General features: G+C 37.5%; 1 protein-coding gene across 1 annotated transcript in view; it reads right to left on the bottom strand.

Annotated features, from left to right (window-relative positions):
• TENM3 (teneurin transmembrane protein 3) overlaps positions 1-27,992 on the bottom strand; it is a 340,888-nt gene that overhangs the window by 288,346 nt on the left and 24,550 nt on the right. Inside the window, exon 3 of the mRNA XM_075028086.1 lies at positions 19,515-19,793. Coding sequence (XP_074884187.1) covers positions 19,515-19,793 — 279 coding nt within the window. The remainder of the gene's footprint in view (positions 1-19,514; positions 19,794-27,992) is intronic.

Here is a 27,992-nt window from a genome sequence, read left to right on the forward strand (position 1 = left end):
AGTTTGAAATAAGATTGAATAATCCAGTTCTTACCATTCAAGTTACAGCAATTGGCACAAAATGCTCCTGAGAACAGCAGCTAGATATAAATTCATGCTATGACAATGCGTATTGGATACTGTTGAATAATTTAGTTTCTGAATGAATTTAGTCAGCAGTTTGTTTAGCCTCTTAATAGACTATTGCCTACTTTAAAGACTTCTAGTTGCAAGTTCTTCAGCACAAAGGCTTTCAACTGATGTATTTAAAATCTAGCTATACGCTTACTGATTTTAATTGTGTTTTGCAAGTGAAAGCAGTAAGACCTGTGATACTTTACTGATTCTGAAGTGGAGTAAAAAAGTCCATTGTCTTCATGTTTAACTTAATCTTATGTGTTACTTGAAAAATGCAAAACTCAAGAAAAAATAATGAACACATGCAAATATTCCACAGGTTAGCCGTCTCTAATTTTGTTTGAGAGATTCCTAAGGAATTCTAGTAGGAGTTTCATTACCGAATACTGCAAAGATGTGAAACTCAGTCCCACTGTGAAACTCAGTCCCACCTGACTAGGCTCTACGTTACTGAAATTCTCTTTGGATCCAAATATTCTGAACCTTGCTTTTAAAATCCTTCCACTTTAAGGAAGAAGTCCTTATGCTTTCTGCTTTGTAAAGGGATTGCCTGAATCCATAAGGTACAGTAAACTCTTAGTGGTGCTCAAGCTGCTGACATTCAAGACCAGCCCCAATGACTGTATCAGATGAGACCTTGGTTCTGCAAGACTATGCCCTGTGTAGGACACAAGATTGCACAGGAGGTAACCGATGACAGCTCTGGTATCTGAAATTGGCTGGAAAAATAACCCTGTAGTCTTGTCCCAGCTAAGCTTGGACACTCCTCTGGCAATCAGAAAAAACAAACCCACAGAAATTAGTTTAGGATGATTAAAAAGTAAAGGTATGTGGCAATAAACCCAATACACAATGAAGGAGAAATAATGAATTTGGTATTCTCTTCTGTGGCAAATGCATCTTTCACAGGTAGGTCCCTCCCACACATTGCCCATAGAAACCCCCTCAGCAGCCACTCCTAAGTCATCATTTCACTACTTTGAAAATGCCAGATCACTGAAGAACCCACGGAAATAGAGAGTTTATGCGATAAGATCTCCTTGTGAGACAGACTGCTTCCTGGCGGAGATGAGATGAATGAATGTCACATCATTCTAGCTTTCAAGAGTGTTGTCTTTCAGGACTTGCTCTCTGAAGTCAGGTACAAAAATGAGATGCAGAACAATGCTGTATGGGACAGTGTGACAAATTTCAAAACCAGGAAGAAAGACTGTAATTTGAGTTCATCCCAACATCACATCCCTTGTATCTGCAAGTTACTCAGTCTGCCTGGTGCATTTGATGCGAATAGTCACAACAGGGAAAAGAAAAAAGAATCTCCACATGTTCATGGGATCCAGCCATCAAGCCAGATCTTGCTCCATAAAATCAGTCTGATCCGTAAAATCAGTCTATTCAGATGGTACCTGGAAGGGCAGTACATAAACTCCAGGCAAATCTGTAGATGCTATGAGTGAAGTCTTGAAAGGAGCATTACATATGCACATGTGATTTAAGATATCCACATACTGCCTTCATAAGACTACACTTTTTTTTTTTTTAATATCCTGATAGGTGATGGCTCCAACCAGCTCTATAATCTAGAATAGTGTGAGCTGATATATTACAGCTTTCATGATATCTTAGTTGATGCTGCAGGCTTTACATGACTTCTGACAATGTCAGTCAATCTGCATATGGATTTGATCCCTCCTTAAGCATGCTTCCACAACTGATAGATATATTGCAATGTTTGGCTGTCTGGAAAATCCTTTTATTTGTATGCCACAGGCCATGCAGTGAAATTGCAAATGGAATACTTCTTTGCAGGCTCAGAAGGTGGCCAAATGACTTGCAAGTTAAAAAGCTGTGCACCAGAAGAGTTTGAGGAATGGGAGCACCAAAATGAGAAGGGCTAACAAGAAACCTATGGATTTCTTGGATCTCCTCAAATGTAGACACCTGACAGGCTGAAGCCATCCTACATGTCAGAATGAGGAAATACTATGAACACAAGCATCTTCTCTTGAATTCTGCTGTGTCATTATCTACAGCTCCTAAACAAAGAAAACAAGGCCACTTCTAGTTATAGTAGACTCCGAGAAGGGACCGTGAAGGTACTGCATAGAAAATACAGCATGGCAGACATCACGTTTAGCATGGTGTCAGAGCAGTCAGAGAGCAGAGCAGAAAAAGGCAATGCTCTGACCACACAGGGCTGCTGCCTGCGCTGCCAACCCTGGCTTTGCTCTCCACAATATCAACTACCAAACTTAGGGCAGAAATTTCCTTACTCTACCACAGACAAACTAATCTGGGAGAAAGAGCAAACACAAATGAGCAGTAGTGATTTGCACACGAGCGGTACATGTAATGGCAGGTGCTCCAGTGCCAGCTGCTGCTTCAGCCATCCCAGTCCTAGGTGGCTGGTAAGAAGCAAGCCATGTTGGACTTTCTGCCACTGCTGGAATTTGGAGGTGTCTTCTTTTCCTTCAAACACTGCAGGAAAGGAGTAAACCTCCGTCCAATGCCTCTGCATGATTGAGGATGCTCCTTCCTCATACCCACCTATGATGCCAAAAGTGCAAGCATCTGCCTCCATTTCCAAGAATCAGCTGTTGCCTATAACTGTGGCATATTCATTTTGTGCAAGAATGGCGTCTGGCTCATCTACCTGATGATAAACCATTCCCGCAGTTTTGGTGGGATGGCAGAAGAGTGGAGGAAAGGCCATTGCTTCATTTAGATCTGTTAAGATCAGTACAGATAGTTCCAGAAAGCTGATTTCACGTCCTCTCTTTCATGCTTTGTGCATCCTACAGGAAAACATCAAGCATACTGAGCATGGCAGTGTGTGCAGCTCTCCAAAACAGGAGACAGAGACACCTGTGCCCATTTTCTAAAAAAGAAAATCTGCTACTGAATGGATAGAATTTGAAGCCTCAGGTTGAAGAGCCCTGAACAGGAGACAAGCAAAAACATAAAAATGGTACTATAGAGAAGTGTGAAAAATGTCAGTACTTGATCTAAGAGTACTGATATAATCAAAGAATCAAAAGAATCAATTCAGGAAGTTCGTAGCAATTTAGCCAAAGCCTGGACAAGAACACTAGCTCAGCTGTACTCTGCTATAACAGGAGGTGGCATGTAACCAAAGAAAGGGCAGTAACATCATCTCTGCTTTTTTACTCTTGTACAAGTAGATAAAGAACACATTTCCAGTAATAGCAATTTGACATACACATTAAGAACATATGAAACTACTTGCATTTATTCAGAATATGCAAAAGCAAGCATCTTAAAGCTGCTTATAATTTGTGCAGTAGTTTTACTGCAATCTCATCTGAAATTACCAGAGATTATCTAGGTTTTTGCATTCACTTACTTTTTTAATTGGATAAAATTTAGTGAGATTATTTGCAGGATTCAGAAGCCTTCTGAATTTATAAAAGTTATGCCTTTTTTAAAGTTACTGCAAATGTATTTTTATATATATGTACAGACACACATACATATATATATATAAAGATACCCAACCTTTTCAAATTATTTAGTTCAAGAAGGTAAAAAAGGCAGAGTAAGGAAGTTTGAGAGAAAATAAGCATTACGATGCCCATTTCTAAGTAGGAAAACAAAATCAGAAAGATGAAGTAATGTGCAAATGCAGAGACAGCAAATTAGTGACCAAATCAGGATTTCATTGCAGAATCTCTGACTTCAAAGCAAATACTTTGAAGGCTTCCCAGATGTAAAGTTCAGAAGAAATTGATAAGCAGAACAAAAGTCACTGGGATTGGAGTTTAGCCGAGCTAACAGTTGCACTTTAGTAATTACAAGTGATCAGGACACTGAGTCTAACCTGAACTCACATCAGAATACTGATTCAGTACTAAATTTAATGGACATAATGAACCATTATCATCACATCCAGGAGTATGGTACATTTTCTTTGATTATTTCCACAGACTATCCCAAACTCAAGTCCACTTAGCTTGTGAAGTCTGATGAGAGCACAGCCTGAGGTAATACAGACACAAAAACAACACATAAAAGATTAGGTCAGGCTTGATTTAACAAGAAAAAATAAAGTAAGACCACAATGGAAGAAAAGCTTGTGGGTTCTTTTGGGTTGGTTATTTTTGTTGGGTTTTGGTTTGTTTTGTTGGGGTTGGTTTTTTTTTTTTTTTTTTTTTAATAATTTTTGTTTCTTTGTTTCTTAAGGCAAAACGGGATGATTACACATTTTGCATAAAAATATATTACACTGGCTTTTTTATAGGTTCTGGGGAGGAGAACCATTGCTCCATAAAAGCAAAACCACAGAGTATGATAAAAAAAAAAAAAAACATTCAGAAAACATTTCTTTTTTGGATATGACCATAAAATATTTTTTCGATGTCTTTTAGTGTAGTCTATTCAAACTCTACTTTAAAATGTTTTAAATCACAAGGAAAACTGGATTTTGAGATATAGTACCATGTCACCTAAATGGTTAGTTAAGATTCATATTATGAATTCTGAGGTAACCAGAATCAGCAGGCAACCATGTAACCGAGCTCCCCAAGAGACACTGTCTCTTGTATTTACAAAGCACAGATATCTTTCTCATTGAAAACAAAACAGAAATCTTTGAGTTCAATTAACTCTCCAGCCTCAACGAAAATGCATTGGAGTAGATTCATTTTTAAAGGAATAATTTATCAGAATTCTCTTTAATGCTTTTTTCATAACATTGAAATACCTCAGAAAAGAGGATGAAAAATTCAATTGTGTAGAGCTGATCAGAGGAACAAAAATCCACTCTGAACAAAGGTAAGCTGATTAACTTTTTCATAAAAATCAATATATTTGATACTGCAAAGAACAAAGAACATGTAAGAAAACAAGAAAGAAAAGAATTTGTGGGTTTTTTTAAAGCAAATTGCTAACTGAAAGTACACGGACTCTGCTACCATATTTTCAATATTGTTATAGTTGTTTAAATGTGTTCCCTAAGTCCCAGAAGTGCAAAGATGACTCTCTGCATAAGGAGAATGTTATTAATGTATGCAAAGAGGACACTTCAGCATTTTCTGGGCAAGTTCACTTAATAGTTCCATATGATATGTTACATTTGAAAAAAAGGTAAGAACTCTAACATCTTTCAAAAATGTAGCTGCGCACTTGTTAACAACTAAAACTGAATTTCAAAATGTATACACATGTCACAGAGGCATCTAAGCCACTCTTGACAAGTAATGCCTAGTATCATGGGATCTCCAACATTATTCTAGTTTAGGTAATGTTGAAAAATAGGTATCTTGCAAGTTACTAAACTTTATGAGCTCCCAATTGCAGACAGCAGACAAAAGAAATATTTTTATGTAACTGTTTATGAACCCATTAAAAAGCTGTTACATGGCTATACCCAGATTGTAGTGAAACCCACTTTTTAAAGACAACAGATTCTTGTCTGCTTGAGACTTGTCCTTGCTGGAAATAAGAATTGTAACCGCTACAGTAGCAAGAAGAGTGGTTTTCCCCATGGACATGAAGAAGTATTTCAGCCTTTTTCAGCCCGTAGTTACAGGGCTTAGTTGGCAGGTATGACCATCTTCTGGCAACCTAAAAAACAACAGAGGAATGACACAACTACGTAAAATTGCCTTGGCAGCATCAAGATGGCAGAAGGAAATGGCACTGCTGTCAGCCTTTAAGGTATAAACCTCTGCAGCACTGGGAGCTGGCAAGTATCCTCACTATCCTGTGAATAAGAAATTTATAATTTGGACAGAGAATTAGGTGAACTTATGAAAAATATTGAGAAAGAGTAACAAAAAACTGAATTCCTGAGTTTAACTTCTGGCTGACAGGTCACCAACAAGCAACACTTCGGTGGAGCAGTCACAAGTCATTCCTTCCACACTGAGAAGGCAGTCACTTTGACTTTGCTCCCTGTATGAAGTCAAACATTGCTACATTTTTTTATGTCATGAGGATTGTTAGATAGGAATAAAAACAGACGTATGAACTCTCTCCTTGCTTATTTCTACTCATAGCCTAACGGCCAGCAGATTCCAAAACATTCTAATAAATTGCATTTTGCGGTAACACAGGAATACTCTTAGACATTAAAGAGATTTTTGTCTCAAAAACAATACTCTTACAAACTGTCTTCCAGAAAATTACTCACACTGTATAAATTAAACCAAAGCCTGCTGAGGAACTATCAGATCCTGAAATCTTTAAAATACATTTTCATGTGTATGAGGAACTGATGTTAAGTTTGAACAAGCAGTGCAGTTATTTGGCATCTTAGAGCTTTTCTTTTGGAACTAAAAAGCTTGTGGCTACAGGTTCTCCCCATTCCACTTCCCTGCTATATTTTGACAGAGCAAACCTCAACTGGGTGGTGGGGAGCAGGGAGTTACAACCACAAAAATGTGTACTGATTTGTACATCCGTCCATTTCTTCTCTGCACCATCTACACACCACAGGACAGATATAAATTCAGCAAAAGCACTAGCAGAACAATTCTAGGGCCAAGATTTCTAGTAAGAACCCCCACCATTTTGCAGCTGCAAACAGAATCAATGAAAGACAGTGGAAGCAAAACACAGCTAATTAACAAGCAAATGTAAGTCTGGAAACAATGGACTTCTACACCCAACCCACTTCTATATCAAGTCTTTCCGTAAATTTAGTCAACATTCTCTATATTAATTTGATTTCTCTGGGAAAGATTTTCAATAGCACTTATACGATTTAGGAATACATGTCCTATTACAACTCATGAGGAGGTGAACTCTAAATCTCCAAGGTGCCTTTAAAAAACCTCACTCTACCTGTAAAATGGAAAAACAATCATTGCTTTCTGCCTTCTAACTACACAGATACAGGGACTAAAAGGAATATCCAGTACTGTCCCTGCGTGAACTCCTCACTTTTCCAAAGCTCGAGAGGCTAATATAACCTTATCGTGACTTCAGGTCAAAAGATTGAGTCTAATGGACCAATGGAAGGAATTAATTTCAGGGCTCAGGACCTTTAATTGAGAGCAGATGGTGCCTAGTCCCTATAAATTTAAAGTCTGGGGCCTGTTAACAAAAGCATCTAATCTCATCTCAATTGCCATAAGCAGCCAGGACCCAGCAATATCGAGTTTACAAAACAATATAACAATCTCCTAGAACTCCACTGAAAGCAAACAAGCAGCAAAGACAGTTAATGAAATAGACGTCATATGTTCTCTGCAGCTAAAGTAGTTAAGGGAATGAGAAGCAGAATTCCCCACTGAGTGCAGCTTTTAAGCAATTTTAAATAAATATCCTTATAGAGCATACAGCAATCACGCAATGAAGAACTTAACAGCTTGAACAATTCTGGTTAACTCTACGTGAAAGGAGACTGGATAGTATCCATTTAACCAAATAGTGATGATAGAGGCCATTCCTTTCGAAGTAATTTTGACCTAGATAGCCTGGAAACTTTGAATATTCAAAAGAACTTCAAAGATTATAAACTACCTTGATACATTCAGTACCCGTCTTCAACAGCAGGCAGAAAAGACAACTCTGAAACCTTCTCCAAGAACTAACTTTTGCCAAAAAGGATCTTAAGACTTCTCATTTCTGCTGTTTTTCTACAAACTGCACAAGTGACCAATACAGTTTGGTTCAATGAAACCCACTACAAAAAGAAATTCAAGTTTTGTACAGAGACAAAGCAACCCAAATACTTTAGACTGTCTGCCACAGGTGCAGACTGAGACTCCATAGCATTAGGCATCAGCAATTATACAAGACATTTTATTTGTAACTGTCCTGGTTTCAGCTGGGATAGAGTTAATTGTATTCCTAGTAGCTGGTACAGTGCTGTGTTTTGGGTTCAGTATTAGAAGAATGTTGATAACACTGATGTTTTCAGTTGTTGCTAAGTAGTGTTTAGTCTAAAGTCAAGGATTTTTCAGCTTCTCATGCCCAGCCAGCAAGAAGGTTGGAGGGGCACAAGAAGTTGGGAGAGGACACAGCCAGGGCAGCTGACCCAAACTGGCCAAAGGTGTATTCCACACCATGGGACATCATGACCAGTATATAAACTGGGGGGAGTGTGGGGGGGATCACTGCTCAGGGACTAGCTGGGTGTCAATCGGCGGGTGGTGAGCAATTGCACTGCGCATCATTTGTACATTCCAATCCTTTTATCATTACTGCTGTCATTTTATTAGTATTATCATTATTAGTTTCTTCTTTTCTGTTCTATTAAACTGTTCTTATCTCAACCCACAAGTTTTACTTCTCTTCCCGATTTTCTCCCTCATCCCACTGGTTGGGGGGGGAGTGAGTGAGCGGCTGAGTGGTGCTTAGTTGCTGGCTGGGGTTAAACCACAACAGTAACCATAAAGCAGTTTATAGAAGTATTATGTTTATAAAAACCCAGTGATGGAGGGCAGGGAGGGAATCAATTTTTTTCTCAGGATACAGTAGTGCAGTGGCAGAGCATGTAGCACCAGAATAACTTTCCTTTGCCTATGCTCATCACTGCACATGGATTTGCTATGGAAATGTTTTAAAGTTTCTAGGTCATCTGAAGAAGAAGAAACCAGTCTTCAATCCTGTATGTTTAATCTGTAAGAAAACTATGTGTATAAGCTGTGAAAATAAACCTGTTTAAGAAAAGGTCTTGTAAGGATAGCCATATATATATATACACACATAGCCATATACACACATTTATGCATCTATATCACCAGAAAGGACAAAAAGCAGTCATGATGTAGTCAACCAGAGAAATCAGCCCGTTATCAGTCTTCACTCTGTTGTGGCCTGACAACCCAGAATTAGGGCTTCCCAGATCAGTTGCTTCTTTTTCTGCTATGAATACTGCACCAAAGGTGGAAATGCTCACATTTTGTCTCAGGCATACCTAGTCAGCAGTCACAGTACCCCAAGGAGAGATTCACCAGCAGCAGATCTGGCATGGCAGCTGCACAGAACCTTCAAACTCCAAGAAAACTGTTATCTATTACGGATGCTCTTATAGGAGATACAAAAGGTATCCTATTGACCATTTGCATATTCACAATTTAATTAATAATTAATTTACATCGGTCCCCCTCATCTTTCCTAACTTGATGCTGTGGGTGCACAATTGCGAAAATAAAATAAACAAATAAAAATCAAAGTAAGATACTGGTAAGTATTTTGCAAATCCCATGTACTCTATAGAAGCCCAGACCAACCCACAATGATCACAGCAGGTGTCAAAGGCTCCTCCACTGAAAGCTTTCTAACATGGAGTGAAAAAAAAATAATTATTCTCCTTGGTTTCAGTGTGCCAAAACCACACTTCTCCTTGTCTACAACATACAAGTGAAAACAATAGATATCTAAACAGAAAACCTATATAATTCAGGAAAAAAATGGTATACTGAATGAAGGGGGGTGGAATAAAAATAAAAACCACAGGTTTTTAACAATCATTTCTCTTTCTGAGATTTGAGACCTCATCTTCTTCACACCTTAAACCAAGGAAAAAAAAAACCACCCTTATATTTTGCCAACAGATCAGGCAGCACATTATTTAGACCAAAAGCTCAATCACTTCAATCCACATATTGTTTTAGTAATCGTAAAAGGAATTAATTTTCAAATTTGACTTGAAACTTCATTTCACACTGAATTCTCATCCGATCAAAGAAATAGAACTTTTTATCCAGAGAACATCAAAACAAGTCTTTACATGGGTTTAATAAGAGTTAGTTTTAAAGAACTGTCTATTCCAAAAGCCTTTGCAGCTTTTTGTAAAAAAACAAACAAACAAAACTTCACAAATTTTCTCCAGCTGTTATTTGACCAGCATACAAATGCTGTCACCTATAATTATTACTGATACTCTGACCATAGCACAGCCTATATTTACTTTAAAGTTGAAATCGTTATTAGATTATTTCTCAATATGACATATTTAATTACACAAGTAAATTCAGTTAAAATCTTATTTCAAATCAAACTTACATGAAGCTTAAAAAACACCTTTAAAACAATGAATATGAATAAGCCTACTCTTTATATAGAACTGGTATTATTTAGACTATACTTCTACCGTTAATTTGGTTCTAATGAATATATAAATGTATGCATATATGTGTTTGTAGATATGTACATCCCCCCATACCCACATAACTGTACAACAAATGAAGAAAGTGGTGGCTGAGAAACTTGCTTTCAAATGACACAAACCAAATAATCTCAAAGGTCTAAGATTTTTTTTGTCCTTTTTATTCCAGTGATAATTATGTCAATAAACCTGATTCAGCAAATTTGTAGTTCTCTAATTCATTAATTAAAACAATTTACTGCTACCACTGTGATTTTTCAAGGACATCAAAACCACATTCCAAATCAAAACTGCAGAGATCATCAGTTTATAGATGTGCAAAGCATGCCTTACTTTCATGGCAACCTCACAATTAAAACACAACTTAAATGAAAAAGAGCTGTTTTCTTTAAAGACTTCCTTGCACAAGCACATCCACAAGAACACATTTTGTTTAGGGGGACTGAACAGCAATATTTTTATATGAAACTTAAAATGAGGAGCGGGGAAAAAAAAAAATCTATGAAAAGTTCACCACTTCCAATTAGAAGAAAAAACAAGATATAAATATTGATATTATAATAAAGTGCAGAGCAACATTTTTATAGCCTTCATTTTCCCAACACGCTTCCTGCTCATTAATTTTTGGGTTGAATAACACAATTGACTCACAGAAAACAAAACCAGAAAGGAAGTGATAAATGTCTTTTGTCTATCCTCTCCCACAAATCAGGACCAACAGGAACTACACCAATATTTTAGAATTGTTTTGGAAAATATGTTAGATGTTGAAATATTTGCATGGTCCCCAGCAATCTCTTTCACTGAGTTATCCTTGGAACGCCGTTGTCTGAGCTAACTTCTACTTTTTGCTATTTGCATTGTTTACTTCTGGTCCTATTTGCCATACATGGCCTTTATAACAGCAGCAATTATCTAAGCAGATGATGCTAGGCACAACAGTCTGGATTTTCCCCATCTCTTCTAGTGCTGTGTGTTTAAAACTTCTGATCATTCTTGTTAACCTTTCTCTAGGCTTCCAGTTGGCTGACATTTTCCTCAAAATGTAGTCTCAAAACCAGTCACAGAAACACAGTATTTCTGTGTTGGCACTACTGAGTGCAGTAGTAGTATTGTTTCAGCGGCACTGCATAAAAAGACACATTGTAAGGTTGTGGAAGAAGCCCTCACATACCACAGAAGACACCGTTGACAAATAACCACTATGACCTTCAGCTTGACGGTTACCCAGGAGGAATACAGAAACATTTCCTGGACGTGCAAGACGGGATAGAGAAGCCAAAGCTCAACCACAGTTGAGAAGCCCTACCACTGCAGAGGAAGAGCTAGTTGTTAGGCACCACTTACACAAGCTGGGCATACACAAGTCCAGGGGACCAGGCAGGAGGGAGGCACCCACAGGTGCTGGCAGAGCTGACCAATGTCATTGAAAGGCCACTCTCTGATTCCTTGAAAGGTCATGGCAATGGAGGAAGGTTCCTGATGACTTTTTAGAAGATAAAGGTCATGTTATCATTAAAAAGGGCAAGAAGTATATGGGGAAGTAAAAGCAGTCAGCCTGACCCCAGTGTCCCAGGAAAGATTATGGAACAAATACTGCTGGATTTGTACATACCTCATATGCCTGGACAGGCCTCCAGGAAAAGAAAGTGAACAAGAACAGCTAACATGTATTTACCAAAGGCAAATCACACCCAAACAACCTGATTGCTTTCTATGAACAGATAATTATCTCAGCAGACAAAGGGAGAGCAGCGGATGTTGTTTTCCTGGCCTTTAGCAAGGCTTTCAGCATGGTCTCCCACAGTCTCCTGGTAGCCAAGCTGGAGAGAGATGGACTGGATGGGTGAGCTACAAAGTGCAGTTTGTGGAAAACTGGTTGTATGAAGAGGCTGAAAGAACAGTGTTTTGTAGTGCAAAGACCAACTGTTGGCCAATATTAATGGCAGTCCTCAGGGGCTAATATTGGGCTGATGCTGTTTTATGTCTGTACTACATTTAAAATATTGAGAATTAATAGGATGTAATGTGCCCTCAGAAAGCCTGTGGATGACACCAAGCTGGAGAAAGTGATCAACACACTGCAGGGCAGGGTTGCCTTTCCAAGGTACCTCAACAGGCTGTATGAATTGCCTGAAAAAATCCTCATGAAATTCAAAGGCAGAATAACCTCATCTAACAGCACTAGCTGAGAGGCCACTGGAAAACAGCTTTGTAGTAAAGGACCTGGGGAGTCACCATGGACAAGTTCAGCAGTGTGCCCTTTCAATAGTAAGTCCTAACCACATACTGGATTGCATTCAGAAGAATGGAGCCAGCATACCCTGGGAAATGATTAGTCCCTTTTATTCAGCATTTGAAGACCACATCTAGAGTACAATATTCAGTTTGGGGTTTGCCAGTACTCATACAACATTGACAAACTGGAATGAATTCAGCGGAGACTGACCATGATAATTGTAGTGCTGAAGCATACAACTCGAGGAGAAGCTGTGTGAGCCTGCAAAAGGCAAAAGGTGGAAATCTGACTTTGATCCAAGGCAGTGGTCACAGTTGCAGCAAGGGAAACTGATTAGATATAAAGGGGACAAAAAATTCACAATTAAGTTGGTTAAGCACTGGAATACTTGCCTAGAGATGATGTGGAATCTCTTTTCTTGTAATTTTCAAAACTCAACTGAACAAGGCCTGTTAGTCCAGCTCTAAGCAGATGGTTGAGCCACATGACCTCAAAAGGTCCCTTCCAAGCTGAATTATTGTGATTCAGCCACTTGTCTTTCCCACATCTGGGAAATTTGATTATTCTCACTTAAATGTAGGTCCTTGCACTTGTATTTACTGAACTGCATTTTTTCATGTGGAATTACTTCTCCAGCTGTCACCCTGTCCTACAAAGTACACGTGATTCTTTTCAGGTTACAACATTCTATTTGCATTATCCAAGTCATTAAGAAAATCTTGACACACTATGTGGAACACTACTTGATTCAACTTGCCAGTTCATGAAATACGGATAATGATTCTTTACAGATTTTTCCAGTAAGTTGTACATTTATCTTGCAATAATGAACCTAGACCTTGTGTCTCTATGAGTATGTCAGGAGTGAGGCAGTGTCAGAAGCCTCACTAATATCAAAATACCTATTACCGTTAGCATCTGCTCCTTTTTTCCTTATGAAGGAGTGGCTTACACTATCACAAAATCATTATAGCTTGACAAAACTCATTTAGTACAAACACATGCTTATTGTTATAAAGCATAAAGTTTTTACATTTTTTTTTTCTAGGTTGCTTCATGTCTAACTGATTAGGCAGGTTCCTCTTCCTTCTCTTTGCCCCTTCTGAAGTTGTCCTGTTTGATTTTGCCTTCCAGAACCAAATCCATCATCAATGATTTCTCAGACATGAGTCATAAAAAGCCCAGAGGCTGCAGACACTCTATACATGTAGGACAAATTTTATTTACCTAAGAAACCTCTAATCCTTTATTTAATAGTATCAATGATGTTAGCTCTGTGATCAGTTACTGAGGTGGCAAATGCTAAAACAAAAACAACCAGAAGAAAACATATCAGCAGCATATTACCAGTTTTCCTTCACTGTTAAGTTAGAAATCAACTCCCTCTTTTCCCTTTTCTTAGCACTCATGTTTCTGTACCACTCTTCACTTTTTTACTGATTATGTCTCAATTTTATTTGTATGCCTGGACCTCCCCAATTGTATTTTTGTAAGCTCCTCCTCAGATATTAGACCTTCCTTCCATTTTCTGCATGGTTCTTTCTTGAAATTCAGATCTCTGGAAAAATCCTGAGCTATGACAGTTGGTCTTTAAACACCTCTTTCACCACTCCTTAACATTAGAAGAATTTATAAACTTAACAGCCAAGAGTAAATTCTCTGAAATTTTCTTCTCAGATTTCTTTTTCCTTGCAGGCCTCAATTCTAATTTTATTGCTGTCAGCTGTTGTTAATCCTACAGTTCCTGTTCATCAGACAATTTGTTTAAGTGTTTCCAAAGAGCCTCATCCTCTGGCCTGATGTTCTGTACCAGACTCCCATCATGAAAGCATCAAGATGGCCCTTTGGAATCTCATGCCTTTCCTCAACAGCAAGTTCAGTGACACTCAAACCTCTGACATCCAGGAGATCCCAAACAGTTACTGGAAAAAGGTCAGCCCAGCTGTTCCCTCTTTGGCTACCACAAACCAAAGAAATTATCAACATGATTTTCAATTGCATTAACAGTGAACGCTAAGATTTATTGAAATATATCCACAGAACTACAATCACAATATAACAGAATCTGAAAATTGGCATAACTCCAGAAAACTTGTGATAATATTGTAGAAAACCAGGGATTACTACTTTTGTGTATGGATTTCTGTTCCATGTGTCTGTAACCAAACAAAGTTTGTATGCCTCTTTAGATATTAAACATTATTTCAGAGCTGACTTCTGTCAACAATAAAACAGACTGATTTCCTGGTCATGAAATTTCTTAGCAGCAAAGCAGGACTTAAGGGATATTGGCATGCTTAATGAGGGGTAGATAATTGCTAGATGGAATACTGTAGGAAAGAGTGAAGAAGCCGTAAATGGTGGTATGGCAGTAAGACGACTATTAATTCATCAGCTATGTGGCTGGGTTTGATCAGTAGGCTCAGCATTTGGCTAGTAGGTACCAAGCAGCTCATATTCAGGAGGGCTCATCTAAGTCAAGTTTTGCCTTAGCATAAAGAAGGATGTTAAACAGGTGAAAATGTGTAACGCTACTTTCTGAATGATGTGCATTATTTAAGAATGCAGAATTCAAGTATGTTATAGATGTACTGGGTTAGAGAGAACAGATTTAAAATGTCTTGACAAGTATCTTACCAATGTATTTCTTGGTTTTCAGAGATCTGAATGTCAGTAAATTCACCATTCTGGAAGGACAAGAGAATATTAGGTTCACAAGAATGCTATCTTCAGAAACTGTCTGAAGTTGCAGAGGAAACAAGCAGGTGCCCACGCAGCTGATAAACTGATATTTTCTCTTTACGGAAATCCTCAGCAATGAGCATTCTACCTGCAATATCTACTTTTCTGTATCTGTGAAAAATGGGTTCAAGTTTCAAATCATTTATCTAACCAATTCAGAACGACTGCCTGAGGCCACAATCTCATACTTTTCTCTCCCTTTTTTCTTTTTATTTTGCTACATACTCATCTCCTCTAGTTTTCTAACAAACCCCCATCAGTGCAAAACCTTCACTAAATAAGAAAATAAAACCCCACAATCTAGTGCCATCAGAACTATTTTCTGTATGCCCAGCTAGTCTTTGTGGCTGTGGGCAGAGTCAACTATGTGGCACGCATCTATCTGCAGTGCCCAACTCCCAGAAGCACTGTCAGTACTGCTTCTAAAGGGACAGAAGGTGACACAGACTTGCTTAAGTCTTAAACGAGTGACTTTCCAGTCACAATCATTGCCACAGCCTGATGTCAGGCTGGCACAAAAAGTGCCTACAAAACTGGTTATATAACTTCACAATAAATAAATAACTCCATAAGGAGCTGGACTTTAGGAATAACTTGCTCAATTAACTTTAACGTTTTCCTTATTAGCTTTCTGATGTCTCATAAATGAGGGATTGCAGTTTAACGGATTTTAAAATAGTTTAAATAAATAAGTGGATTCTAAGATACCTTAAAAATATATTGACTCTTTAAGCAAACAGGCCATCTGAAGCCTAACTAGAACTTCTAGTTCATACTCTGCTGGAATATTTATCAAGATTAAAAGACAAGCTTTAGTAATCTTGGAACAGCTTAACAACATGAAGTTACTGGCAAGCATGTAAAAGATGGACTGCTTATATTTCAAAGCTACAGCTCCTAGAACAATCACTAACATAAATTTCTTGATGCAGCATTTACGAAATAACTTGCAATGGCAATGGAAAAGAAAGCCTGAAGAAGCACATGCAGGCTCAGTGTGCTCTAATTGATACATCACACTGTACGTGACACTGGTAAGTTGCCCAGGTTAACAGATGCAGGTCCTCCTTCAGGGAGGCTGACATCACGAATCTCTCAGAATATGATGCCAAGAGTCATATATGGAACTTGAGTGAGCTCAAAGAAAAATATTTCTCTTCAGAACGATTTACTGAGCAGTCACCTAAAACTTTGATGTGAGAATACATCTATAAACCCTATGTTTGATAAACAGTTCTGATGTTTTCTTAAAAAAAAATAATCTGCTGGTATTCATGGTAAGTTATTAGTATATTTAAATTTTTTCTACTTAATCATGTGCAATGTTATTTGTTTAAAGAAACTTCTAATCCTGCCAATATTATTCACAAACTTAGGTTGCTTTTGTAGCATCTTAGAAACATAATGTTGAGACCTTGACAAATAGAAGTTAGTATCTTCAACAAACTATTTCCACTTATTCATTGTATTTATGCAACAGAACCTTGAGTTTTGCCTTCCTGAGGGATATGCAATCCACAACTATTTCAGAAGAACAAATACACACAACTGTTTCAAGGAAGTAAAGGAAATCATGTTTTGATGCCAAGCTTCTCTTCTTGCATAATTGGCGAGAAAGAAAACCCCAGGTACATTCAACAAATGGTTAATCCTGAGTTCATAAACCTGTAGGATAAGTCACAGTTCTCATCGTGAATAGTCCCATTAGCTGCAATAATGTCTGCTTATGGTAATGGACTATTTAAACAGTGAATAGTTTTACTGGGTGAACAGTGGGATCACTCAAGAACTGAGGCCTTTAGGTGAGGAAAGTACTATCAGGTGTTGTGCTTTGTCCATCATAGCCTGTTGCTCCTTATCTACCTTAGAGGTAAACATGCTGCATAGAAATGTATTTACCCATAAATCAGTTCCATCAAAATTCAGTCAGGAAGCTTTCACACACAGCAAAGGGGGACACAGTACAGAGGACTCGTAACTCTTAACTTTGCTTTCAAAGCCTTATCAGATTTGTCAGATTTTAACAGTATACTGGCACAGCTATTAACTTCAGGCCATAAATTAACAAAACTTGCACCTGCAGTTTGGTCCTTTGATTAGAGCACCTGTGCCTGCCAGGACAATACAGCTTCCCTGGCTTTAAATTATAATTTCTATTCTACTGTGAGCATTTAACATACTGAGTTCCAACTACGTGTATAAAATAGTTTCTCAGCCAAATCTTCCATGTTCAGCAGAAACAAAAATTCAGAGGAAAAAAAACAAAGAAGATTAAGCTTTTCACCACTTCTGTAACATCTCCACTGAAATGGTGACCCATGACATGGTCTGAGTTATGTATGTTTCATAACCCTAGGGGACTCTCAAGCCATCAAAATTTCATTAGCCTCACAGCAGTCCCAGTACCTTCTTAAGTTGGACTGCTGGCCTCCCTATCAATAAATAAATCAACTGTAATCCTTTTTAGTGACTAAACTCTTCTTTGAAGTTGTACCAAACATCAGATGTTCCTTGCATAATTTTAACCAGTGCAGAATAATGTCTTTTCTAACATAGTCACAGTCTTCTCACACATGAAAAAATAAAATAAAACTCTAACTTTAAGCTCATGGAGGAAGTTTTGGTATATTGTAATCAGGCATTTTGCTTTTTTAAAAATTGCTAAATATAAAGATTATTAAAAAAGTACACCAAACCTATTGTATTTCTGAAGCAGTCACCTCTTTGGTAATGTAAAGATATGACTCTCTAAGGGAATTGTGTGTGTGCGTACATGTATATATAAAAATGTATTTTCAAGATCATTAACCTAGGGTTTTACACAAAACTCAAGAGAATTTGTTTCAGCATAGACCTTTCAGAAGGAAAATCACAGGGCTGCTCAGCAATTTATTCTAGATTGCTTTCCAGCTGAAATATCAAGAGTCATCTAACAGAAACTCCACTGCCAAAAGGACGTAGGGAAGTACTCCTGTCCTCCTCTTTCAAAATTTGCCTCCAACTGAAAACAAGTTTTCCAACCATGAGACAAGCCACCTGCAAACACTGAGTGCTCTCTCCTCAGGTACCACATGGCATTAAGTCCAACACAAAAAGGAGCATCACATCGGAGACAGCCCTCTTGCACAGTCATCTTCAGTTAGAACCAGCCACCAGAGGAAAGACAAGTGTGAATAATGCCAAAATATATCTTTCATTTTGTCTTCTCAAACTGAAGTTAAAATAATAAATAGGTAGGACTAAACACTACTGCTTGTAGTTTAAAGTAAAAGTGCTTTTCTTTTTTTAAAAGGATTACCATACGTACACACCTATATTGCTGTTTCACACAATGTGTTACAACTATTGCCAGAGGATAGAAATAAAATTGCTCTGACTTTTGTACAGTTGAGCAGACAGGTTTAATAAATTAATAAAATGACGTGTAGACATGCAGGCAATAGCCATCACTAATTTTCATTTTTACTCATTTTTCTTTATTCCTCTTTTGAATTTGTCATATAGAAAGTCATGAAGTTAATAGAACAATCATTTTAATTCTAGTAAATCTTCTGCAAATAAAAAAGAAGTTAAAGATAAAAATGTTTTCTAAGATTTGTGCATTTAGCATTTAACACCACATTAGGTTCTGTTCATAACTTCAAGTGGAGGTAAGAAAATTTTGAAAAGCTTTAAATCAGTCAATTGTATTAACCTCTTTTCATTTAAACACTAAGCCTTAATATACAATGGTCATACCCCACATCCTACAAAGCTGATGTTTAGATATTTTTTTGGCAGATTTTAATTGCACAGTAATCCAGTCCCCCAGGCACATCAAAGGCCACACGTCCCTCTTCTCCACAATTCCAATTCCTTTCATCAACTAGGAAGTTTAAAGCACAATCAAATTTGTTTTCCAATCACATGAGCCCTGTTAATAAGCTATTCTTTGCATTCATTCATCCATTCAAAGATTCTGCAGCTTCTCCAAGATGTCTTAAAGAAGAGTTTACAATGAAACCTTTGATTGCAAGCTGGCCTTGGGGATCAACTTTACCACTACTTACTTAGCTGTCCCACAAAGGGTGACAGGTGACATGGCCTGAGATAAAACAGAACTAATCTTTTTTATGATTAAACTCTTCCAAAATTACAGCTAAAACCTCACACCCAAAGCTTGCATTAGAGCTTGCATTAGTTAGACTGATACTGAATACTGACTTTTCTGGTAAGGGGGTGTGTGTGTGTGTGTAAATAATTCAAGAGCATTCCTCTAATGATTTAAAATTATCAAGTGTCAATCAAAACAGCAAATAAAACATTGATTTATATATGGGCATATGCATAAGAACTTACCATTTTCACTGTCGGACTTGTTTTCATGTTCGGTATCAGTCAGAGTGAGGGCTGAGTTGGAACGGCTCGACAGACAGGAACTGCGCCCTGATTTGACCCCCCTGCCCCAAAGTCTCATGGCATGCTCTGGAGACATCACTCCTTCATTTTCAGTATCAGCATCTGACCCTGCACTGATAGAGTAACCTCTGTGGGGGAGCCCCATTTCCGCACAAAACGCCAGTCCTCGACGAGTTGCTGGTTCACAAACTCCTAACTGCCTTAGGGTAAAATTCTGTCCTGATTAGGGGAAAAAAAGATAACAAATGGTGAGAATTTTTTTTTAAAGAACCTAAAAGTAAAAAGTCTTCATGTGTATAACTGTCTCAGGTATCACACAAGGTATTTTGTCAAAACTCTGCATGTATTACAATCAAGTGGATTCTTTTGTCTCCAGCTCTCTGTGGTGCCCCTTCTCATTCATACTACACCTTAGCACTGTTTCGTCAACTGCTTAAACGCATCAAAACTGCTCCTGGGTAGGAAAGAAACATAACAGAATCTGCAAACTAAGAAAAGCCAATTCAGCCCATGAAAGGATTAAAAATAAATGACAAACTTTTTTCTTTTTTTTTTTTCTCTCCCCCCCCCCCCTTTTTTAAAGCATGAAAGCAGTAACAAGGTATTTGTTAGTATTACCTTTTTCTTTTTTTTATTTTTTTATTTTTTTTTGTCTTGGTTAGAGGCCAAAGCAACAGGCTATTTTCCCCATACAGATGTCACCTAATATGGCAATGGAAAAACTAAGTGGGAACCAAACTCACTTGGTCTTTATTGGATCTCTCTGCCCTACTTCAATACACAAATATAAACAAATAGGAACACAGCCACCAGTTACCTGCAAGGACTACAGTAAAGTTGTTATTTTTCGTGTCTCCGTACTTTGAGAAATATTTTAGGCTTTTACTGCTGAAGCAGAGTCTGTGCATTTTAAACAGACTTTCAGCCTCTGTTTTGGAGCAGAGCAAGAGACATAAGTGAATCCCAAATGATTGTATTAATAAATTAGGTGCAATAAACTCATGACACTTCAATAACTTAAAGTGTCTAAATTATGCGACACTCAAAAATGACTGCCTTTTTAATGGCTGTGTCTTCATCCCACTTTTATGTCCATAGATTTAAGACATTTTATGATACATAGACACTTGGCAAGCTCATTTGCATGCCTATACCCATAATGCTTTTCCACCCTAGCCCACAGTTATTTCATTTCTCTGGGAACAAATTAAAACATGCATTTGATTTTTGAATCTGAAAGGCATCCTAATTTCTCCAAAATTAGTCATTTAACATAAGAATATGTAAGATAACTAAAGCTTGTAATATAACAAGAACAGAATCCTATCAATCAGAAACTAATAGAATTGCAGTAGTGTGAAAACAGAAGTGTAAATAATTCCTGAAAAATTAAGAGTTAATGCCCTGGCCATAAACTTGTTTTAAGTGAGCCAGTTAATTATTTTATTGCTGTGGTCATATGAAGTTGTCATTATAAGTTTCTTCGCAGTCAGAACCAGAAATGAATTCTGACAATGACTTTCATAAATAATGAAAATCAGTTACTGCAATTAGGTACAAATCAAACTGTATTTATTATGCAGCTGTGAATAAATATTTGAATGAAAATACAGCTGGGGAGGTAAATACGAAAGGACTAAGCACATCTATGACTATGTCTGAACAGTGTGAAGGGTATAAGAACAGGGGATTACCATGCACACTGATAGTATCTTGGCATAACTGCTTTAAAAAATGACATGTGAATTCTCAGGTTTTATGAGAGTTGAATATAATCAGAGAAGCAAACAGGCCAAACAAACCGCCCAGTGGTAAAAGAGTCAGAGCTGAAAGTAGTAAAGTGTCTAAAATATTTATTATTTTGCATTTTGGTAAATCTATGTTAAAGGTGACAGTCTAGAACACTGTTTTTACGTGTTCGGTACATTATTAAGTAGCTAAGGTGTATACACAGTTGCACATGCAGCATCTTATTGGTTCTAAGAACAGGGGTTTGGGAAGCAAAATAGAAAGGAAAAAGGTATTTTTGACAGAAGACAAGGTTACTTGAGTCAGTAACAAAACTGCTGTTGACTTCAATGCTACAAGGTGTTATGCCTATGGTCCCCATAATCTCATGGTACTGAGATCTGGAGATGAGGAAGGATGTGGACAGGCACAGATGATGCCTTTTGAGCCACAATTAGACTAGCTGCAGCAGAAAAGCTTCGCAACCTGCAGCTCCTCAGCCAGCCTGCACCACACAGCCCTGTGCTCCCCCCACTGCTAAAAGGACTTCTTTGCACTCAGAGAATCACTCAGGGAGACATCTGTGCAGACACATCAATTTGAAGAAACTATTTCTCCCCCCCCTCCCTTTTTTTTTCCCTCCTCTTAAGCAAACTATTATTTTTAAGAGAAGCTACTTCAGGCATTACATAATAACATCCTCCATGATCACTTTCTAGAAGACTTGGTCTCAGGCACAGCATACCACCTACCATCTATTAATGTTTTTTTGTTTTTTACTCTAAGTTTATAACAGCCTACCTCCATGTAATATATTTTCTGCCTTTTTCCCCTCTTATGAATGGTAAGAAAACCAAAATGGCACGTCACAGCGCCAAAACAGAAAAGGGAGGCAGGTTTGTGTATTGCTTTCCCATCACATTCAATATATTAGAGTTTTCACCACACTGAGAAGTTTTACAGCATAGCCCAGAAATGTTGTAACAGCTTTAGAAACATCAGGCTAAATAATCTTCTGAATTAAAGCTTTCCTAAGAGCTTTACTAAGAGGATTGTACTCCATGTAAGTTGCCTACACAAATGAAAAAACAAACAAACAAACAAACAACAAACAAACAAACAAACAAAACCACTAAAACCACCCCAACCAAACCAAAACCCACAAAACCCAAACCAAAAAGTTGACATGGAAAACTATGTATTTCTGTAGGAATTTGTATCCCAAAGGAAATCATACATATGTGATACAAAAATTTTACATCTTAAGATTCCTGAACAATGAAAACAGGAAGTCTTCCAGGATCCAGGGGAAGCTGAACATGGCTGGGATGCAGACCTAGTGGGCAGCAGACTTTTACCTGATAATGAACAATACTACAAAATAAAAATCGAAAAGGAGGTTGTAGGAGCTCAGTGGAAAAAAGAGTATGAAGAGAGGATGTTCTCATCCTTGTGTTCTTAGAGTTTCTAATTAACCTTTCCAGAATGAATTCAATGTGAGGGATTTAATCATCTGTTTCTTACACTATATGTACATTGGCAATTTCTCCCACTGACAATAAGTGCCTCAACAGTTCATAAAGACTTAAAAACAACTTTGAGAGTGTAATGAACTAATTCCTAAGAAGAAAATGTAGATACAGAATGAACAGATAGGCATAATGCCTTGTGGGTTTTTTTTGTTTTCCTTTAAAAAAAGTATGAAGTATAAAATAGAAAAAAATTAGACACAATGTTTCAAGGACACTTGTTCTGGAGACACCTTTGGGGGTTTTGGATCATTTGGGATGATGTAGCATGAAGTTCGGTTTTAAAAACAGAAAATAATGCTGTTTACTACCACTCTACCATTAGATACTGCATTTCTCTTGGCTAGGAATATCAATTTATGGGTAGTGTAAGGACTGCTGACATCCTCCATTTGTGCAGACAAGAACAAAATTAATGTAATAACTCTAAAATAACCTTCAGGAGCTAGGGCAGCAATCACTGTTAAAAATGCAGCATTTGCCAACAGCAACCACACACATCCACCTGTTATGTTGCAACCGCTTTCTGTGTAAGCAATGATCCACATACGATTGGTGTACCTCCTTAACTACGTTAGTTAAATAAATACGAAAAAGTATACCAACATAATTTTAATATATATGTCTTAATATATGTAATTTTTTTAAAGAGTGTGTGTGTACATATATATTTCTCTGCCAGAATCACACAGATTATGTTGTCTAGAAATGTAAATAACTTTTTTTAGTTTAATCAAATACTGCATATAAGCAAGTTTGAAACATGCAGAAATTATGTATTATTTTAGAAAGTCAGAAGTTAACAGCTGGATTTAAATGAAAACCTGCTGCATTTGTGCCACATTTGTTTCCCTGGCCTAAATTGGGGAGGTTATTCAGACATCCATAATAATTGAAGCTTCAAGTTGGAAATGTTATCTGTGGAAATGGGTTTTTGAAGACGACTACTAATCAAAAGAAAAGCCCCCATGGTTCTTCAGTTGTCAGTCCCTGCTCTAAGTTGGATCTATACTAAATATATACACAGAGAGATTCTCTTAAAAACCATGAAAAGGGGAAAGAAACAAACAGAAGATATGAACAAAAAAATATCCAACAGAGAATTTGTCAGCATCTCCATACATCAGCACTGTCCTTAGTAATTCATTAACCACTGATAAGTCGACAAGTCAGGTTTCAGCAACAATAGACTATTTTGGAAAAGAGGGAAAGAAAAAAATAATCTGAAAAGCCTGCAAAGCATCTGCCTAGTTAGCATAAAAATACACCCACACCCCTACCTTTTAAACCAGAGGAATTATAGTTTGAGTGCCTTTGCTGACTTTGGTTTTGTCGTAACAGGATAGACATAGTACCAAAGAGGCAGAGGTTCCAAACCCATCCAAGCCCATACTCAAAATTCTGTTTAGTTTGTCTCTTGCTTATGTTTCTGAGGAAGTTTCACGCCATGTCTGCTGTCTCTGAATCCTTCATTACTTGTCAGTTCCTTTCTAATCTTTTCTTCTTTGCTGCCTATGTGCCTGTAACACCTTCGTGCCATTCAAAAATCAAGCGCATTTTCCCTATAATCACTCTATGATAACGCATGGTGAAAATACTTATACTAAACTTAGAAAAATTGTGAAGCAACTAAAGCTATACAGATGCAAAACTATGATCATGGTCCTTAGGAGAACCAATCTTCTCCCTTACATTTCCTCAATTCCCTACTTAATCCTGATTTATTTTTTTTTAATTAAAAGAAGTCTCATTTATTTAGAAAGCAAATTAGGAAAAATATTTTTCTCAGGTTTTCATTTTCTGTCTGCAGACTACTGCATACAAACATTACCTCACAATACAATGCTTATCATATAAGCTTATTGTATAAGCAGCACTGATGTCAAAGTGCTACTGCAAGGACCATGCGGTTTTCTGCTATATGGGAAAAGTACTTAAATTCCTTTTGTATCCATGTTTAGACACTATATAGTGGCATGTTTTTCCTATTTGAAGCTCCTTACCTGGAGATCATTCTCAATACCTCTGAACACTTTCCACAGAGTGGAAGCCAGCACACAGCTGCACCACATCTTTGAAATGCTTCATCACTTCTGTACAACCAAGAGCTCAAGACTATTGACCTGATTCAACAGTACCTTGCCTTCCTAACTCGTACACGACAACTACGAAGGAATAGCTCTGTTAACAGCAAATTGGCTGGCCTGTTCACTCCAGTAAGTCCTGAAAAATAGACTTCAATTATGTGCTAGTCAAAGATGGAAAGAGGAGCTTCTTTGTATATAACAATAGGCAGCAAAACTGTCCCTTCTGTTCTCAGAGCACTAGCTAATCACTACAGGACCACTGAGAACATGGGGTAGATGTCATCTTTCCAGATGATCAAAGTAGAGCTGCACTGGTTTAGCAAGAATTCCACGCAATCCTATGGGATCTTAAACAACATCTACTTTCAAGTGTCAATTCTAGCTGGTTTCTTAAGGAAAAATATGTAACTTCTTTGTAAATGAAATATTTTTTTCTATTTACTGGGGCAAATACAATGCGGCACACTTACAAAGACGGTCCTTTGTAAGGAAAGGTCTTGAGAGGAAGGACAGAAGTGAAATTTAATGTACAGTAGGGTAACAAATTTGCTGGAAATGAAAGGACAAAGATTTTTTAAAAAAAGAAAATAGCAAATAGATGCCGTGGATGCTCCATAAAACTCTGATAAGAAGTGTACAAATGCTGTCTCCAGAAGTCAGAATGTTAGCTGGGTAGAATACAATTACACAAGAGAATGACTAATAGATGTGATACCATCCATTCTGTCACACAAACTTCACAATATATTCACTAAAAAGGAGTTTTCAAAGCTGTACTTGCAGAGTTCTCTTCACTAGGATGCAAGAAATCGCAGTGAAGACTGACAAGTAATGAGCTTTGCCTATGTTAACATTTTTTCTGATTTAGCGTCGTATTTTGTTATTACTTCAGCCTGATTTTCTCTTTTGTTTTTGTGAAAATTATCTGTGAAATTTAAACCATCCTAACACACTGTATCACATTTTCCTCCTGTTTTTAATTCCTATGTTCTTCTCTTCACTCATCACAACCTTCTTCCTTGTCACCTCTTAATCTCTCTTTCTTGACCTTTCCGCTCTATGCACTTTTCCATCTTAACCTCCTTTTCTTGTCATTATCTGATTTAGAGTGGAGCCATACCATTCATATGAGAGACAGTTGCTTCTCCAATATATCCAGTAAACTACATAATAACAAACAGCATTAAATTATATTAAATCTTAGCAAATGTGCATGTAATTTTGAAGTGCTTGTTATTTTGAGCAAACATTAACCACACAGATCTCCCATTCCTGATGGGCTTTCAAATCCATATGGGGAGCTAAGTCATGGTCTCAGTGACTTCTAAAAGAGTTAGCAGCAGATACTGTGAGTTCTCTGAGCTGCACTTACTCTGCCACTCTTGCTAGAAGAGCTTTATGTAAGACTCAAAACCTGAGTCAATTCTATAAAACAAAACAAAACAAAAAACAAAACCCCACACTTATTTTCTTTGTGGGAAATACAAGTATTTCAAACCTGATAGTTAAACCAGCCATGTATTTTTACTAGCATTAAATTATAGAATCGCAAGGAGACATTGACTGAAATGCTAGGCTGGGAAAGTTTTTATTTTAAGAAACAGAGCAGAATCAGTGCGAATGAAACACAGCATCTTCCTGCCACTGGTTTTCCAAATTATCATTCAAACATGCAGACTCTTCTGTGCAGTATTGGAGACTTGTAATTTTATTCCCTGTTAGGCTTGAGGGTGGCAGGGGATCCTCAGTACTAATCCACAGACTAGAACATAAGAAGCACTTCTTAATCCAGTATAAGGATAATAGACTGTTCATCAAGTCCTTCTGAAGTTACCAGAGTAAGATTAAAGTCAGCTGAAGATAATTTCACAATTGCACAATTCAAAGCTTCAAGCTACAGCATCAGCAATCATGTTCCAGTAAATGATTTAATAATTCAAACATTATGGTTCCAAATTTGGGGATTTTATATAAAAGTCTGGTTTTATGACTATGATTATGTAACATACAAACTAAATTAAGAGAAGCTAACACAGCTGTCCAGATCATAGGCTGCAAGGAAAAAAAAAAAAAGAAGAAAAAAGAAAAAAAAAGGATTCTGTGGATTTAAAAAAGAAATACAACTTCATGAGTAGCAAGGAACACAAAGTCTTGATCATGACCAGAATGACAGTATAGGCATTTTAGGCCTCTATCTTCATCTTTGGATCCTGGGACCAAATCATCAACATCTCAGCATCCATTTATTACAAAATACAAATAAAGCCTAAATTTGATAGATGTGAAGAAAATATGACCCAAGGGTAAGCAATGTAGAAATGATGGATATCCAGTCTGCAAAGAGCCTACAACCACAGATCTGACAGGTATGAACTGCCACATTAAGGTCAGTACAATGCTAATGACATGACATAGAGCCTGAAATAGGGAAAGAAGGTGAGGAGGAAGGAGGCAGCATGAAGAGAAGCACACAAAATATAGCTCAGGCTCACTGCTATTCCTCCATATGGGGAGGAGAGAAAACTCTACCGTTACTTCTGCCTTTCCACAAGGAAAAGGCATGTCTGCCACCACAAGTGAATGGATAGACCCACAGACGGATACGTCTCACAGCATGGTAGAAAACTTGACTAGTTCAACAGGCTCTGAACTGGTATAAGAAAAAACCCAACACGCTTATTCTGAGAAGCTCATATATTTCTATTTGTAGGATTTCATAAACAAGTATCCCACATGCATAGGAATCAGCTCTGCAATGCATGGACAGAATGAGGCGCTCAGACCATCTCTGTAAGTAAGTACAAGAAACAACAGAGAATACAGACCCAAGGATTTCTGCAGAAATGAAAACCTCTTTTAATCCCCCTTTCACTCACACTTCCCGTCACACACTCCCAAATGGGTTTCCATTCTGTAAACCCCCATAATAAGTGTAGCATAGCATTGCCTTTAAATTTAGATTTTCTAGCAAAATGTCCATTATGCTGAAGACAAGAAAGGATTTACAACTCAGACGTATTTATGGCACTGCAAAGCAAAAAAGTAGAAACACAAAACTTGAGGCAAATGTGTTC

The sequence above is a fragment of the Buteo buteo genome, chromosome 1, assembly GCF_964188355.1.
Source record: "Buteo buteo chromosome 1, bButBut1.hap1.1, whole genome shotgun sequence".
In the NCBI taxonomy this organism is placed as follows: domain Eukaryota; kingdom Metazoa; phylum Chordata; class Aves; order Accipitriformes; family Accipitridae; genus Buteo; species Buteo buteo.